The 16,770-nt window shown below is 41.3% G+C and overlaps 1 protein-coding gene across 1 annotated transcript; it reads left to right on the top strand.

Annotated features, from left to right (window-relative positions):
• The first annotated feature begins 16 nt into the window (after positions 1-16).
• LOC309532288 (mitochondrial import inner membrane translocase subunit Tim23) lies at positions 17-16,599 on the top strand. Its single transcript, XM_082222523.1, has 7 exons — positions 17-322; positions 2,103-2,161; positions 3,960-4,053; positions 5,318-5,402; positions 9,723-9,781; positions 11,374-11,484; positions 16,150-16,599. The coding sequence occupies exons 1-7, from the start codon at positions 214-216 to the stop codon at positions 16,263-16,265; spliced, it is 633 nt and encodes a 210-aa protein (XP_082078649.1). The 5' UTR covers positions 17-213; the 3' UTR covers positions 16,266-16,599.
• Positions 16,600-16,770: the final 171 nt, after the last annotated feature.

Raw genomic sequence — 16,770 nt, 5'->3', positions numbered from 1 at the left:
GCCGGCGTCGCGGAGTCGCTTTACGGCAGCCGCGGCCTTGGCGCTGAGGAGGTCGTCGCGCTCTCCTTTCCCGCGCCGGCCTTGAGGGAGGAAGGAAAGAGCGAGCGAGCGGGCGAGCGCCGAGGGGAAAACGTCCATTAACCGCCGCTGCTGAGCACGAGGAGGGGGAGGGGAGAGGGCTGCTGAAGCCCCCCCGGCAGAAGTTTGTCCTCCATGGAAGGGGGAGCCGGGAACTCGAAGGGCTCCGGGCTCGGCGGCCTCTTCGGCGGCGCGGCGATGGGTGGGCCCGGCTATTCCCACGCGGACCTGGCCGGAGTCCCTCGTGAGTGTTTGGCATGCGGAGCTTCTTCATTCGTTTCGGGCGTCGGGTTGGGGGTGCCCTATTTTATTCATCCCTCTTTTATAACAAGTGGTGCGGGGGGGGGGATAAAATGATGATGGTGACGACACATTGGCAGGATTATTGTAATAACCTGCGGTTTTATAATAGTATATATTTAAAGTAGATGAATAAATGAACAAATTAAGTTAATTTGGATATGCTGAAGTTAATAAATTTACGGAACCGCAGAAATAAGGGGAAGGAAGTCAGGCTTTGAAATGTTAAAATTAGTGAAATGTATAAACCTGAAAAGTATAAATGAAATTTTAAAATAGTAATAACCAGCTTTGACCGTAGAATACAATCAAATAAAAGACTTAAAACTGACCAAAGTGGCGCCGTGGAATTCTACCTTGAAAGCCTGGGGGGAATATCACATAGGACTGAACAGAAGGCTGGTGCTCTTTCTTGGAGCTTGTATTAGAGCCTCTCTTTTATTTTCCCTACTGTGCAGTTTTGTACATTTTCAAGCGAAGGAAGTCCATGGGGGGGGGGGAATATGAAGGTGCTGGGAGGCAGCTTTGTGGGGCTGCAGCTCGTAAAAGTTGTGAAGGAGGGAAAGCAGCTTAACTCTTCCAGGTGTATTTTCAAGGTCATGGAATGGTAGAGTTGGAAGGGGGTCACAAGGGTCATCTAGTCCAACCCACTGCAATGCAATGATCTTTTGCTCAATGTGGGGCTTAAACCCACGGCCCTGAGATCTGAGATTGAGTCTCATGCTCTACTGACTGAGCTATCCCTGTCCTGTGAGCTATCCCTGTCCTGTAAGCATCTGTGGTGTTTCCACCAGGCATGAGGCTGAAAGTGGTCCCTGTTTTTACTTGGGTTTGTCAGCATGATCAAATGCCTCCTTTCTTAACATGAGGCATACCAGTTTTAAGGCCTTGACACAGTGAATGGTCTAAATAACTTTTGAGCATTTCAGAAAAAGTATGTATTCCTGATTTTCCTGATGTATTTCTGCATGTGGCTTTTCTACTCTGTTGTACGTAGAGTTTCAAGGTGATAGTTCTACATTAACACACAGATTTCTTGTGTGGCTACTTAGCCTGAAACTCATGTACAGTGGTACCTCAGGTTAAGTACTTAATTCGTTCTGGAGGTCCGTTCTTAACCTGAAACTGTTCTTAACCTGAACCACCACTTTAGCTAATGGGGCCTCCTGGTGCCGCCGGAGCATGATTTCTGTTCTCATCCTTAAGCAAAGTTCTTAACCTGAAGCACTATTTCTGGGCTAGCGGAGTCAGTAACCTGAAGCATATGTAACCTGAGGTACCACTGTACTGGCTTTTCTCTCCTTTCATTCTCCACACTGCTCTCTTCTGTACTAATCAGCTTTATAGGACAGGCATGGCTCACACTATGAATATTATTTCATTGAGTAGGGATTGCTTGGTAGACATAAGCTAAGCATGGCTCACCTCGACTTAGCAGCTGCTTTACTTCTCTCTGGTACTTTATTTGCTGCTGCATTTCCAAGGATTGGTGTGTTGTATGAATCAGCTCATGTTTTTTCTGGAAGAGCTCACATGATAGTTCTAAGCCAGTCTGGCTTAGCATTTTGTGCAACCCAGGCCACAAAGTACATTTGAAAGTTAACACTGCTTTAATTTTTCATCTTTTTCTGTCTCAGCCCTTTACTGTCATATGAACTTTTACATCTAGTTATACTGAAATTTATCTTTCTTTTTTTCTTTTTTTCTTTTTTCTTTTTTTGCAGTGACTGGAATGAATCCTTTGTCTCCATATTTAAATGTAGATCCCAGATACCTTATACAGGTGAGATGTAAATGCTTGTTCGAATTACATTACCATATAGTTACAATTGATTGCTAAATGTTCATTTAAGAAATTTATGTAAAAGTTATGAGTATATGCATGTAAGGTAAAGAGACGCGGGTGGCGCTGTGGTCTAAACCACTGCGCCTCTTGGGCTTGCCAATCAGAAGGCTGGTAGTTCAAATCTGCTCAACGGGGTGAGATCCTGTTGCTGTGTCCCAGCTTCTGCCAATTTAGCAGTTCAAAAGCACATCAGTGCAAGTAGATAATAGGTACTGCTGCAGCAGGAATGTAAACGGCGTTTCCAGGCGCTCTGGCACTTGTCACAGTCCTCTGTGTGTCAGTAGTGGTTTAGTCATGCTGGCCACATGACCCAGAAAGCTGCGGGGGAAAACCACCTCCCTCGGCCTGAAAGCTAGATGATCGCCGCAACCCCATAGTCACCTTTGACTGGATTTAACCATCTAGAGGTCTTTACCTTTTTACCTATACAGTAGTACCTTGCGTTACGTAACCCTCTGGTTACGTAAACTTCAGGATGTGAACACAGCAAACCCGGAAATATTTGTCCAGGTTTCGCCGCATGTGCAGAAGCGCTCTACCATGCACAGAAGCGCTCTATCGCGCCGCACACATGCACAGAACAGTCACCTCTGGTAGTGAACACCTCGGAATCCGACCGGAATGGATCCCGTCCACAACCAGAGGTACCACTGTACATGTGTAAGTAGATGTTGGCCCAGTTTGCCATGGTTAGCCATGGAAGGTTAAACCACAAGCACAGATTCTACTAATGTGCTAAGCCAAACCACAACTTTGCACAGGAGCAAATGTGACACTTGTCACTCTGGAATCAACCCATGCGCAAGTGAGGTCATTGTATAGTTCCAAAAAGATTTTGACCAGTTTCCTCATCAAGCGCTCCAAATTGAGGACAGGTCCTCTCATATTTCAGTAAATGGATAAACCTTAACAGAAGAGATAATGTTCTCTGTTAATTTTATTCAGAAAAGATCAAGTCAGTGGGCAGTGTGAAGTGGCCCATTTTCACACAGCACCAAACAGTTCAGAAAGATAAATATATCTAGATGTTTAGCCCTTCTTAAGCATGCACCACCCACTCTTATAAGCTAGAGGCGAAGTTGGGAGCTCCCTTTTGCAGGGTTCAAACACGCAGTGTCCACTCGAGAGTGCTTACAGTGTTCAATTGCCTTGTTGCCATGCTTGCTCTTAAAGATCAACAGCCACACAGTCCCAGCTTCTTGCAGCTTCTAGGTCTGTAGGCTAGTATGGGCAGAAACTAAGTGTGAATTCTCTCTAATCTGGGAACCAGTGATACAGAGGGTTTTGTTTCTAAACTCCAGTGGTGGTCAGCTGTCTTTGTCATCTCCATGTCTGTGACAGTGTTACACTGCTGGAAGATAAAAGTGCTGTCCATGTTAGCTGTCTGTCAGCTCCTCTGTTCTGGAGGCAGCTGATACCAGTGGGGGGCAGTATTGTGCTTCTTTGAGAGTGTGCTAAGCAGTCAATATCCTGCTCAGTGCTAGACTAGAAGCTTACACACGTGGTCAACATGCAATGGCTTGAATTTCTGTGTATTATTCTCTTATGGACCTTGTTATCTAACCTTTCATTTGAGCACCTGATTAGCTCAGAGATAGCAAGGCTCCTTATTTTTCTCTTAAGTAACACTTTTAGATAAATGTCAACACAGTCAAATGAATGTATTGCACCTGTTTTTATAAAGCAAACGAGTTTTTCACCACAAATGTAATTTAAAAGGATATTTCCGTTTCAGGACACAGATGAATTCATTTTGCCCACTGGAGCTAGCAAAACTAGGGGCAGGTTTGAGCTGGCATTCTTTACAATTGGAGGATGCTGCATGACAGGTATGGGTAATATTTAATTTATATTGTGATGTTGTTCGGTTTTAAAATGAATAGAATTTGTATATGTGTGTGTGTGAGTATAGTATATAAAAATATATTTGTGATGTATCAAATTTAGCCAAGTCTCCAGTGACATACTTCTTGTCTAAAACAAGCAACACAAACTTGAGTGCATTATAGTAGCAAATTCTAGAGGGGTAGTGTGTTACTTTTTTGTAGCAAAAGCAATAGTCCTGCGGCACAACAGAACAGAGTCTTCTAGCGCCACTGAGAGTGCCAATGATTTACACTGTTTTCACGGTGCATTGATTTCCAGGCCTTGTGATCTAGGTTGTATCTCTCCCCCATTTACACTGTTGATACTTTGTAAGCTTTGGGCAATTTATTATTTTTTAAACGACATTCCCTTTGAAGGCTTTTCTGGACATAATCATCAAATGGTAACAACAGTTGCAAGGCCTTCATTGCCAAAAATGAACGATGGAGCATTTGAGTGAAGATTTGGGATGTTTGAGACTGTTGTTGATTTCCTAAATTTCAGCGGTAGTCAGCTGTCCGTGTCATTACCGTGCCTGACAGTGTTACACTGCTGGGAGATGAAAATATTGTCCAGTCTGTCTGTCATTGTCACCGTTCTGGAGGCATTTTGGCAGCAGGGTGGGGCAGTGCTGTGCTTCTCTGAGAGTGTGCTGAGCAGTTAATATCCTGCTCAGCACTAGAATAGGAGCATACACATCAGCTATCTATAATGGCATTCATGTCTGCAGTATAGCATATGCTGTTTAAAAATGGCATTTGTGGTTTTTCTGAACATACAAACTTTGCAGTTTTATAACAGGTTATCGAAGATTCTATGCATAGACTAATAGATATTTTTTGCTGATGTGGCATGATTTGGTATTTTTCCATCTCACTTTCCTACATCTTCTAGGGGCTGTTTATTCTCCCCCACCCCATGGTAGAGAATACAGTAGGTAATTGCTATGGGGGTGTGATGGTACAGGAAGAGAGAACATAAGAACAAAACATAAAGAGCAAAGAAAGATTGGGCAAGTGACTCACGCAGGCCGCATTCACTGTTTTGCCTGTAAAATGTAAATTGCCTTCAATAATGCAACATATATCTGCTTCAGTAGAAGTGTACCATTATTGTAGTGTATTTTTCCGTAGGCTGCATGTTTAATTGGTGAGCTGTTTTAATCCTTACTGGAATGTGTGTTCAGTTTTCACTTCCTGTGGTTAATCCTGGTGTCCTGCCTTTTAGGAGCTGCATTTGGTGCACTCAATGGCCTGCGGCTGGGCTTGAAGGACACACAGAGCATGGCTTGGTCTAAACCTAGAAATGTACAGTAAGTACATAATTCCAGATACTTTTCAGCTTTCAAGGGTTGCTCATTTTTCATTTTGTTTTCAGAAGAATTCATAAGTATTCATGGTCTTACAGCCTTCCAGATACTTATTTGCTTGCTTGCCATTAACTTTGACTTCCTATAAGTGTAAGTGAGATATCATTAAATTGGCCTTTAGTGCAGTCAAGATAAAATTACACGTCTGTGTAAGTCTTAACTTATAAAGCCTTTTGTGCCCATAAAGCTAAAGGACTAAATACCAAATCTGGGGTGTTTTAGTATTCCTGACAGCGGATTGTCACTGCCCTGAGATGTGTGAGAAGTCTTGAATTAGGATGAGCTCAACGTGTGGTGGTGATCACTTCATTAATCTTAAAAAGAAAGTAATTGAGTTATTTCTGAGGAAACACCTATTTGTTCTCTTTCTATCCCCTCCTATCAATTTGTGTATGCTTACATTATTAATTAATTAATTAATTAATTAATTATTGAATTTTATATACCGCTCTATAACCGGAGGTCTCAGGGTGGTTCACAGAAAAGATCAACAAAAGAACACAATATATATACTGTAATCAAAATAAAACAACCCAACAACACCCCCCCACACACCCAAAAAGAGCCACATTTTTAAAGGGCATAGGATGTCAATACATGCACATATTCACTTGATTTTTATAAGCTTTACTTTCCAATGAGATTTCTTGTTCTTTCAGAGAAATCTTGGCCAAAAACAAATTATGCTGGACATAGAAGATTCAAATTCATGATCCTATGGCATTTTTTTAAAAAAAGGTATATTGAACAGATTGTTATGTAGAAAGATGGCAAACATTAAATCCTTTAGACCAGCAGGTGGCAGCAAACTAATATTAATGCTTACTGGACCTTCAGGAAGATATGTTGAAGGTCAGTTATCCCAGTCACTCCATTCTTAGCAATTGCAAGGATAAATATTCTCCACAAAATGTGGCTCATATGTGGCCCTCATTTGTAAAACTGTTTTAAAGGAAAACCATAACAATACCTATAAGATTTATGTATAATCCTTTAATTATCCATCTGTTAGTACTTCTTATTACTATTTTGTAGAACAATGGGGGTACAGAAACTGTTAACATTTTGGTGCATGTTCCCAGACGAAACACATACCTTCAGTTATTATTACTATTATTATTATTATTTATATACTGCAACATTGTCACAGAACTAGTGAAGATAGGTTTCGGAAAAATGACAAGTGTATCCTACACAATAGGGAAGTTACGGTATATGTTCTCTAAACTGGAATAACCCAACTGCCTCTCAGAATCCATGACATACCCTTTTCCTCAAATCATCATCAATTCCCTTCTGATTCTTCATGATTCTCAGCTCTGTGGAACTGCTGCTACTATTGGTCTGCCTCCTGTAGCATCCATATTAGACACTGAGATTGGACACAACATTTGCTTCCCATCTTTCTTCCGTTTACCTCAGTTCTTGCAATATTCATCGCTCAGACATGTTAACTCCAAATTCTGTGAAAGTACGGTAGATTAAAAAAGGACACATTCGCCTGCATTTACGCAATTGGCAGCCTACATTACCTGAATGATCAGTTGAAGTATATTCTCCCATTGGATTTCCCTAGTCCAAAAAATAAGGCTCTGTGCGAGTATTCAAGCTACAATGACTACACAGGTATGTAGCTCACATATTATGTGGGGGTTACGTTCCTGGCCATTGTGTGTATAAGCAGCATCACATAAAGCCAGGATCCCATGGAACCAGGGCCTCTGCATAGCCTGGCTATGGGGAAGAGGCACGGGGACTCTGACAAGGTCCCAGGACCGAATAAGCGCTTGCCCAGCTTTTGGGAGGAGGAGGGAGAGCTCTAGGACCCTTCCAGAGCCATAGCACCTCCTTCCCAAAGCCTGACGCCTTGCTTACCTGACTTTGGGAAGGAGGCGGAGGACTGCTCCACCTTCCCAAAGCCCGGTAAGCCCACAATTGAAGCTTTGCCCAAGAATGTGGGGGAGAATAAATAAATAAATAGTGTGTTTCCTTTGTGCTCCATTTATTATTCCCCCTTCCCTTCCCCTCAAAGTCGCAATTGCATAAGTAAAATAAATGTAAGATGTAAGTCACCTGTGCAGCATTTGCTACTGTGAGTTAATGAATTATCAATTTTATAGCAAGTAGTCCTGAATCTCCTGGGTTAGTAGAACCATAAAAAAGAAACAGAAGGGAAATTGGCATGGGTGTTCATTCAGCACATGTGTGTGCAAGTCCTAGCAGCTAGGCAGGATTGTAATAAGTAAATTATATGGCAGTTCTGCTTGGGTTGGGCAGGAGCTTGCACAGTGGGAAGAACATCTTTCGATTTAGTTTCACTTTTCTTGCTCTCTGTAAGGTGCACAGCATGCTGTGAGCAGATGACACCTTGCACGTTCTGAAAGGTACCTTTGTCTCCCATTCATCATTTGTCCCTAGGTTCCAGCGGTAGTCAGCTGTCTGGATCAGTATCATGCCTGTGACGGTGTTACACTGCTGGGAGATAAAAGTACTGCCTGTTTTATCTGTCTGTCACTGTTTCTGTTCTGGAGGCAGCTGACACCAGTGTGGGGCAATACTGTGCTTCTCTGAGAGTGTGCTGAGCAGTTAACATTCTACTCAGCACTAGTCTGGGAGCATACACACTTGTTCAGCATGTGATTTTAATTTCTATGGTAGAGGATGTTTGACCTTCCCCTCCTTTTTTTAATAAAGTTTATCAGAAGTACTATTTAAGGATGTCCAAATTAAAATGTGTACAATTTAGCACTTGGATTTTTGCATGCTTAACAGTCTTCCAAAGGACAAGCTTCTTAATGCAATCTAAACTATTTGGCCAGTCTTGGTATAATGTCTCTTAAAACTCTCTTGTTGAGTGCTGACAGAACTGTAGCCAAATCCAGGCTAATGTAGGAGCATCAGCAGGGGAACTCCCAAGGCTTGCAGAGGTAGGAAAAATGAACAAGAGCACTCCACACTGCACTGTGATCTAATTCTTAAAATATGTAGAGCAGTGTACTGGTAAAAAATGTTAATCTAGAATTGGCTCAGTTAACATGGTTGCCTTTGATGAAAGCACTTTTCTTTAGAATGTAAGAAATCAGCCTTGCATTTTTATTTAAAGAATTGCTTGATGAATATATTCAAATCAGTTGTCTGTCTTGGAGGGGGAAATTATCTAGCTTCAACAGGCTCCCAAAGCTGTTTTCTGAATTCGAGCCATAGCGGAAGGGGGGAGGAGGAATTGGATTATTAACGCACTGTGCTGCATCTTTAGTAACTACCTATGCATAGAAATACTACTTGATTCCTAGGCAGCAGTCACCCCATTCAGAATTTTCAGTCCTGATTTCAGCTTCACCCAAATATGGTTGCTTCTGGAATCGTGTTCTAATGACCATTTAATTGATATATTAGAACTAAGAAAAATGTCTGTATAAACATGTGCTTTGGGTAGTTCATTTAGTTTGTGTCCCCTGGAATCTGTTCAGAAGCTTCAGTTATTCAGAGTAATTAATGGGGCAGAAATGATTATATTATGCTTCATAGCCCCAATACAGTGCTTTTCATGCCACAAGGCAAAGCGCTTCTGAAACTGAGGGACTTCCAGAGGCTGTTTTTGAATTAGGTACACGGCTCTGGTATTTAAAGGGGTGGGGAGATAAAAAGAAAATTCACTGTGGGTATGATCAAGCCATTATGCACACCTTAACTAATTATTTGGATCACAACCCATGTTTTGTGCACTTGCTTTCTTCAGAACCTGAAACATGCTAAGTATGTTGGCCTACAGAAAAATCTATGGATCTACTTCTTTAAAAAAGAAGTGAACAATAAATATTTTAGCTAGGATGCTTCTGGAAAAAGAAAACCTGGAAAAAGTATTGCATAACACTGAGCTCCAAATTTGCATTTGAGTTACATAAACGTTTTAATTAACCTTGGCATGTAGTGCCACCTGCCTTAAAGCAGAGCAGATTTGTTAAAAAATGCAAATGAATTTAACTTGTCCTTTCAAGTTAGGTTCCTATAGTAAAACTTGTATTGCTGGTATGCTATAGATCAAACGTTTGTACAGCATTTGATTTCTCCAAGTAGAACAAGTTTCATTTAAGCTTTCCCTTTTTCACTCTTGCCTTATGAAATGCATGGAACAGATTCTAGGACAGAAGGCGTGAGCAGAAGAAACTTAAGTTGTCTTTGGTTCTGTTTAGGCCTTGAAAACAATATAGCATATGATAAAGCAGTACAGATCAATCTCTTTCTCTCATTACTTCCTTGTAGGATTTTAAATATGGTGACAAGGCAAGGGGCATTATGGGCCAACACTCTTGGGTCTCTAGGTAAGTAAGTTTGATGTGTAAACCAAATCTACGTGGGAAATGTCAACAGGGCCTTGCAAAGGCCCGGGCCAGGTAGATAATGTGCCCGCCGCCCTGGACACCAGGGAAGCTTTTCTCTCGTGCTGCCAGCCATGGTCCCAGGGAATCCGCCGCCTTTGTGCCTCCATGGCCGCCCCAGTGCATCCCCTGCGATTGTGAATATGCTGACTGAGGCCCCCTTCAGAATCGGAGGCCCGGGCCGTGTGGCCCATATGGCCCCCCCTCTCTGTCTGGGTCTGAATGTCAATATCATTCATAGTAACTTAGTTTAATTTTTCAGTAAACCTGGAAGTCTACTAGAATTAGAATGGAAGTTTTGTCAAGGATTCTGGCTTCTTCGGGTTTGGAAAGTCATTGCACTGCATTGCAAAGCATAAAAAGAATCTAAGGCCTGCTTGCCTTCCCTTAAATGAGATTTAGAGGCCTGAAAAATCTCGCTTTGTCACAGAAGACTCTGGCATCTTCAAGGATTCCCTCCCCGCTTTCTGCCCGCCCCCATCAGCAGAGAAATCATAGATCATGGAAAATTGCCATTTGAGCTCAAAGGTCCCAAAGTTCAAGATTCCACCCTTGCAAGTGATACATTAACAGACACTTCGCAGCTGTGTTTGTTTTCTTGAGTAACATTTCCTTGTTTGTCATAGTCCTTTACCCTGACCTGTCTAGTGACAAGTCTGCAAATATTTTAGAATTCAGTTCCTTTGTGGGAAGAGAATCTTCAGTTGTGGGCTTTAGGATGGGTGGGTGAGTGTGGCTCTACTTCCCAACCAAAAGACATATTCAACTGCCGTTCTTAGTTTCCAGTATGAGATTAGGAATGGTTTTATAGAATGTTTAAAAGTCATCCTTTTGAAATAGTGTGAAATAAGTTTTTCAAAAGTTATAGTGGGCCCTAATCTTTTTCAACTGTGTTGCTCTTTTATGTTCAGTATTTGTAAAACATTGCAGGTCTGCTCATTTGGGTTTGCTGCTGACCACCCTTGTATAATACAACTCAATAATGTTGATGGTGCTTTTCAAAGGTTTTGGCCCCAATTGATTGATCTTTGCATTTGGCACTTGTGTAGAACTATTCAGCTGATCCAGTTGAAACACTTAATAGCAAGTTACCTTTCCCTTCAGAAGCTTCAGTGCTTTCATGTCCCCTGGATCTACACATTCTGCCATTTCTTTACGTTACAGGGCTGCATTTTGCGTCTCTGATAAACTTACCTCCTCATTTCATCATCCAAAGTTAACTAAGTTTACAGAAAGGTTTCATGCCTTCTTCTCCCCATTGACATCGCTCTGCACACGTCCATACCCTGAAAAGCCTCTCTGGATGGCCAATGGGTACAGCTGAACAACATGGAATGGTGCTACTGGGGGTAAGAGGGTAATGGGAAACTTCCCTTCATTGATCTTCCTTAAAATGCAAGCTCAGTTTTGGGCACTTTCCCCAAGAGAGAATGATACTGAGACCAGAATCTTGCTGGGTTGTTCTGTGTTGGACATGTATTGTTGTTGGTAGGTGTGGGTGTTTGTTCTCACTGCCGACTTTAATTCAATTCCAGCACTGCTGTATAGCGCATTTGGAGTCATAATTGAAAAAACTCGAGGTGCAGAAGATGATCTGAACACAGTTGCTGCTGGGACCATGACAGGCATGCTGTATAAAAGCACAGGTATGCTGGCAAAATTACCTTTATTCATTTTGGTTCTGCGTACAGGAGTTGGGTCAAAAGTAAGCTTATCTGTTCCGTGTGTGCTTAATGTAATGTTTACTGACTTGTGGTTATATATTCTTAAGAACAAGGCATGAGCCATGTAAAAACTCAGTTTCCCTTTTCCATATGCATTAAACCTTTGTCTGAAATCCTAATACAATGGCTCTGCCTTTAATGAGTTCTGCCTTCTGATTAATGGTGATAGAAACTGTTAATCCAGAGCTAAAATAAACAGTTTGTAAAATAGAAATTGGGGGTAAATATATGAGAGAATGCTTTGTTTTGTGTGGTAATTTTGAGGGTTTTAAAATTTGTCTTACTGTGATAAGAGAAGACAGAATAAATTTAAATGTGAGAAATGTTCTAAATATAGACTTTAGCTTTTTGGTGTTGTGGTAACAGCAGATTACCCAAGTAATTGAGCTGCACAGTGCATATAGTCTGAGAAATGCATTGACAATGAAAATGACACCAGACTTTGGTCATGAAACTCCATAACAGTTCTCTGGCAGTTAGCTATAGTTCATCCAGAAACAGTAAGGATTAGTGTAAAAAAAGACATCCTACAATTTTAGTCCGACAGGATAGCACTATATAATAATAATAAATTTTATTTATATCCCGCCCTCCCCAGCCGAAGCCGGGCTCAGAGCGGCTAACAACAGTAAAATGATAAAACATTCTAAAATCATTTCATTATAAAATTAATTCACATCAGATTAATCGCAACCATTGGGTTAGAGTTCTGTGAGGATTGCCAAAGGAGGGTGTCAGGCTGTGCCCTGGCCAAAGGCCTGGTGGAACAGCTCTGTCTTGCATCCCTGCGGAAAGATGTCAAGTCCCGCAGGGCCCTAGTCTCTTGTGACAGAGCGTTCCACCAGATCGGAGCCACAGCCAAAAAAGCCCTGGCTGTGGTTGAGGCCAGCCTAACCTCTCTGTGGCCTGGGACCTCCAAGATGTTTTTGTTTGAAGACCGTAAGTTCCTCTGTGGGACGTGCCAGGAGAGGCGGTCCCGTAGGTACGAGGGTCCTAGGCCGTATAGGGCTTTAAAGGTTAAAACCAGCCCCTTAAACCTGATCCTGTACTCCACCAGGAGCCAGTGCAGCTGGTATATGTAAGATGATTCGCTGTAGCTGGAAAACATCACTGATAAATGATATTTGAAACACACAAAAAACTCTATGCTTCCCCTAGGAACAAAGGAAGGGTTGTGCAGCCTTAGGTTATATACCTCAGAACCCAATGCAAAAATTTATTCCAAATTCTCAAGTGGAAACAAATATGTTAAGAGACATTTGTGCTGGCATAATAGATCTGCTGTGTGTGCAACAGTTACAGACAATAGAAGAGCTGAAGAAACTAGGCCATGGTTTTTTACACGGATTTTAACACACTGGAAGCAGTAAATAGGAAACCAGTTTATCAATTGTAGAGCGGGCTCCTCTTTAAAAAGTCTGTCCATCTTTTCTAGCTAGAAATATTTACCTGAACTTCTACCTACTACAGCTGTAATAGATCACTCTCCAGGTCCATCCTTGTCCAGCATTATCATAAGCAATAAAGCTATTTGTTCTATTTGTTTCAACATTAGTTAACTTTCAGGGCTCCTCCCAATTTTAAATGGCAGATTTATGCTATTGACACAGGCTACTGCAATTCTGAAAGCAAGTCTTATCTTAGCAAAGTGCCATTAGATTAAATATGACTAGTATCGGAAAACCAATTGAAATTAGTGATACATTAGCGAAAAACATGAAAAAGATCTGTCATCATTTTTGAGTGCCAAAAGTACATGGATCTATAGAAAGGAAAAATGTATTCAAATCTTGGTTTGTGCTTATTAAGAAGTTGGCCACTTTGGTTGTATTTCTATGAACAGTCTTTGCTTTTTCCAGCTGCCTGTTGCCTTCTGTCTGCCATATAAATTAAACTCGGAAGTTAAAGAGTGGCAGCAGGATTTGGAAGGATGTGTGGGTGTATTTCAGAAACTAACTCCCTTGGTTTGGAAAAAGAGGCATTAAAGCTGAGCAGCCCTCTTTGTCTCCATTCTCCCCCAAAAGATTGAACTGGGAAACCTTGGAAGCTACTTCCCATGTAGCAATAGATTCTTTCAAGCATGTTTAGAAAGGTTCAGGAGCATGAAGATTTAAAGCTGCGTCGTGCGGTTTGCAGAAGGGACAGTTGGTATATCTGAGCTTTCTTAGTATAACTCAAAGCTCTTTCTGAGAATTCTGCATGAGAACTTGGAGAAGGAAAGCTAATTATGAGGGAAACCTAACGGAAATTAAATCATCACTACTTGGAAAATATATTTGTGGAACCAAAATGTGTGTTGCTTTATAACTATGCCTGTATAATTGGTGATCTAATGAAAGAGTTTGTACTGGTGGCATTATTCTGGGTATATGCAGGCTAAATAGAAACAAGCAATGGCACAGGAACCAGCTAGGTTGGGTTTAACGGAGGTATATGGAAACCTCTAGGTTTTTGGAGTTTGATAGCCCTGCACAGCAATTGGTCTTTTATTTTAGAAAGTGGATGGTTCTTGTCTGACATGCTTGGAGCTTTCATCAGGCTTGAAACTGGGTGTTTTTAGCTTTCTCACTTCTTCATCAGTGGAAATGGCATGATTTGTATTGAAAACCATTTGGTTCTGTTCACATAGAGTGAGTCCCACCATTGTCAAGAGTACTGTCCCAATAGATTATAAATTTGAAGCATGCTACGCCTGTAGGCTAGAATGCCCTGTCTACTTTGTTGTTGTTTAGTCGTGTTGTTTAGTGCCTCCCGCACTTTAGTCAAACTCATGCTGGTAGCTTCGAGAACACTATCCAACACTGTCCCAATAGATTATAAATTTTAAACATGCTACACCTGTAGGCTAGAATGACCTGTTTACTAGAACCATCAGAAAACACAACACTTTTTACATTTTTACACAAAACGTTTTACATTAGAAGGCTGATTTATGTAACAAAAACTACCATGAAATAAGAGCAGATGGTATGCCACCCACACCTGGTATGAAATGCAGAGGTGTGTGACTTTGCATTTACTTTTATTTTTAGCAATCCCATGATTTGGAGGGGGAATTTCCAGTGGCAATCAGGAAGCTGTCTCTGTGGAGGTGCCTTATTATGGCAGAAGTTGGTACTGGATAGGCCTTCCCAATTGGCAGGCTCTGTAAGTGTCTGCTTTCAAATATTGCAGCCTGCAACTCTTTAAGTCATGTTTTGACATTCTCCTATCTCAACATGTGTATGTAAAAGAAAGATAATGACAGCTGCTTGTTTTGGGGGATTCAGTAAAGTGACTTGCTAAACAAGGCTAGCAGAATTGACTTCAGAGGAGGGACAGGAGTACATTTGCCTATCGCTTAGCAAGCAGAACTGAAAAGGGTCAGGAGAGTTCCAAGCCCTGTTATTCAAAAGGCACTCTTTCTTCTTTTTGCCAAACATGCTTTTTTAAAAAACAACCACCACATATTCACCTTGATGTGAATATTTTCAGGCAGGAAAGGCAAACACTGCCAGCTGTACAAATGCAAACTGAATTTCACACAAGTGACTTGGTTGTACATTGGTGCTTAGTTCTGCTGTTCTCCTTTGGGGTGTTCCATAGCTGGGTATTGGACAACTACATTGCAGTGCAAAGGGTTTCATTGCAGGGCTTTACACATTATCAGAAAAAATGAGAATTGGTTTTCATCTCCATGAGCAAGTTCTTCTGGTGTGTTACACCGGAATTAAGCCCAAACTAGACTAGCTTTTCTCCCTCTGTCCTGCTTGAAAATACAACTCTTAAAAGAGTCAAGACTGCATTAAGTGTTCTGTTGTAGTTCCTGTTATTTCATGAACTTTTAGCTATATCACATAGAAAGTCATGACACAAAAATCCTGTCACATAGCCCGTTGTAGGCTGTATATATAGATGGGATTTTCTCCCTGCTCAACATATTTTTTAATCTATCAGTACAAAATGTAATGGGTTTTGCTGCAAACTGCTTTTTTTCTAAGGCACTGGAAATGACAGTCCTCGGTAAAACAAATCGGGGATTCTGGTACCATAAAACTAGCTTTACACTAGCCACTAGTTAAGTATAATTTCCATAGTGGTAATGTTGGTAGTTTATTTTACCAAAAACAACCAAGGTTCTTGTGGCACCTCAAAGCTTAACAAACGTATCACGGCATAACCTTTCATGGGACTACACAGTCCATTAAAAAAAGTCTTTGAAGTGCCACAGAACTATTATGTTTTCATATATTCATATTCCAGCTAGGGCTAAAATTTAATATATTTGACCCTTTTCTGTATGTAAGTGGAATTGTTTTTTCTTCTTCACACCTTATGTCATGAACCTAAATGTAGCAGTCATTGGGTCTGTGAGTTAAGACACTTAAATTTTTTTCCAACTAATAAGTGGCTGAGCTTGTGAACCACTGTTTTAAGAAGTTGTTCCCATTGAGGTGTGTCAATATTTTCCAAGGCAACGGCAGTTTTTGTGATCTCTGGTACTGTGTTTTTACTTGTACAAATGTTCCAGTACGGCACAGCCCACGCGACTAAGCCCTTGAGATTTATTAGCTGATCTCTTTTCTTTACCACCACTGTTTTCCACAGGTGGACTACGAGGGATAGCGAGAGGTGGCGTTGCAGGACTCATGCTCACTAGTCTCTATGCTCTCTACAACAACTGGGAGCACATGAAGGGCTCAGTGCAGAGGCAATCACTCTGAGCAGCATTGAGAACTGAGAATCTACACATGTAGTGCAATCAGACTTGAAACCTTTCAGTACAGCATGGAGCAGAATGGAAACAAAGACTAGAAAACCTCACTGTGACATGGTTATCAGAACCGGTCTATCCTTCCAGCTGCCAGATGGTAACGTGCTAGTATCTGTGAGGGTGTGATGAAGTTGTCAGCTGAAGATCTTGCTTTGGCAGCATGTTCACTTTTGCCTGGGCTAGTTATTTTACTTTACATAACCCATGTTAATTGTCCTGTGATGAGGTTTATGTACCTATACTGTTGCTTGATTTGGTTCTAATAAAAAGTTTTTGTCCCTACAGCTTTTGCCACTTCTTTAATCCTCTGTTGGCAATAGGCAACTTGTTTCTTGTAGCAGGTAACTGTGCCTCAGTGCATTAGAGTGATTTTACAACTTGCACAATTCAATTCATTTGCTTTATAACTTCTGTTCTGAATTGTGTTGTGTCCAGTATTGGGGAACAAGATTCCA

Source organism: Podarcis vaucheri, assembly GCF_965113315.1.
Source record: "Podarcis vaucheri genome assembly, chromosome: 5".
NCBI lineage: Eukaryota > Metazoa > Chordata > Lepidosauria > Squamata > Lacertidae > Podarcis > Podarcis vaucheri.
Note: the sequence above shows the minus strand (reverse complement) of the source record. Positions and strands in the feature narration are given on the sequence as shown.

What these genes read in the sequence shown, in the direction of transcription:
- LOC309532288 (XM_082222523.1), top strand. Translation starts at nt 214, where the DNA reads ATGGAAGGGGGAGCCGGGAACTCGAAGGGCTCCGGGCTCGGCGGCCTC. An exon ending in ATCCCAGATACCTTATACAG is followed by an intron (nt 2,162 to 3,959) that starts GTGAGATGTAAA and finishes TTTCCGTTTCAG; the next exon opens with GACACAGATGAATTCATTTT. An exon ending in CAACACTCTTGGGTCTCTAG is followed by an intron (nt 9,782 to 11,373) that starts GTAAGTAAGTTT and finishes ATTCAATTCCAG; the next exon opens with CACTGCTGTATAGCGCATTT.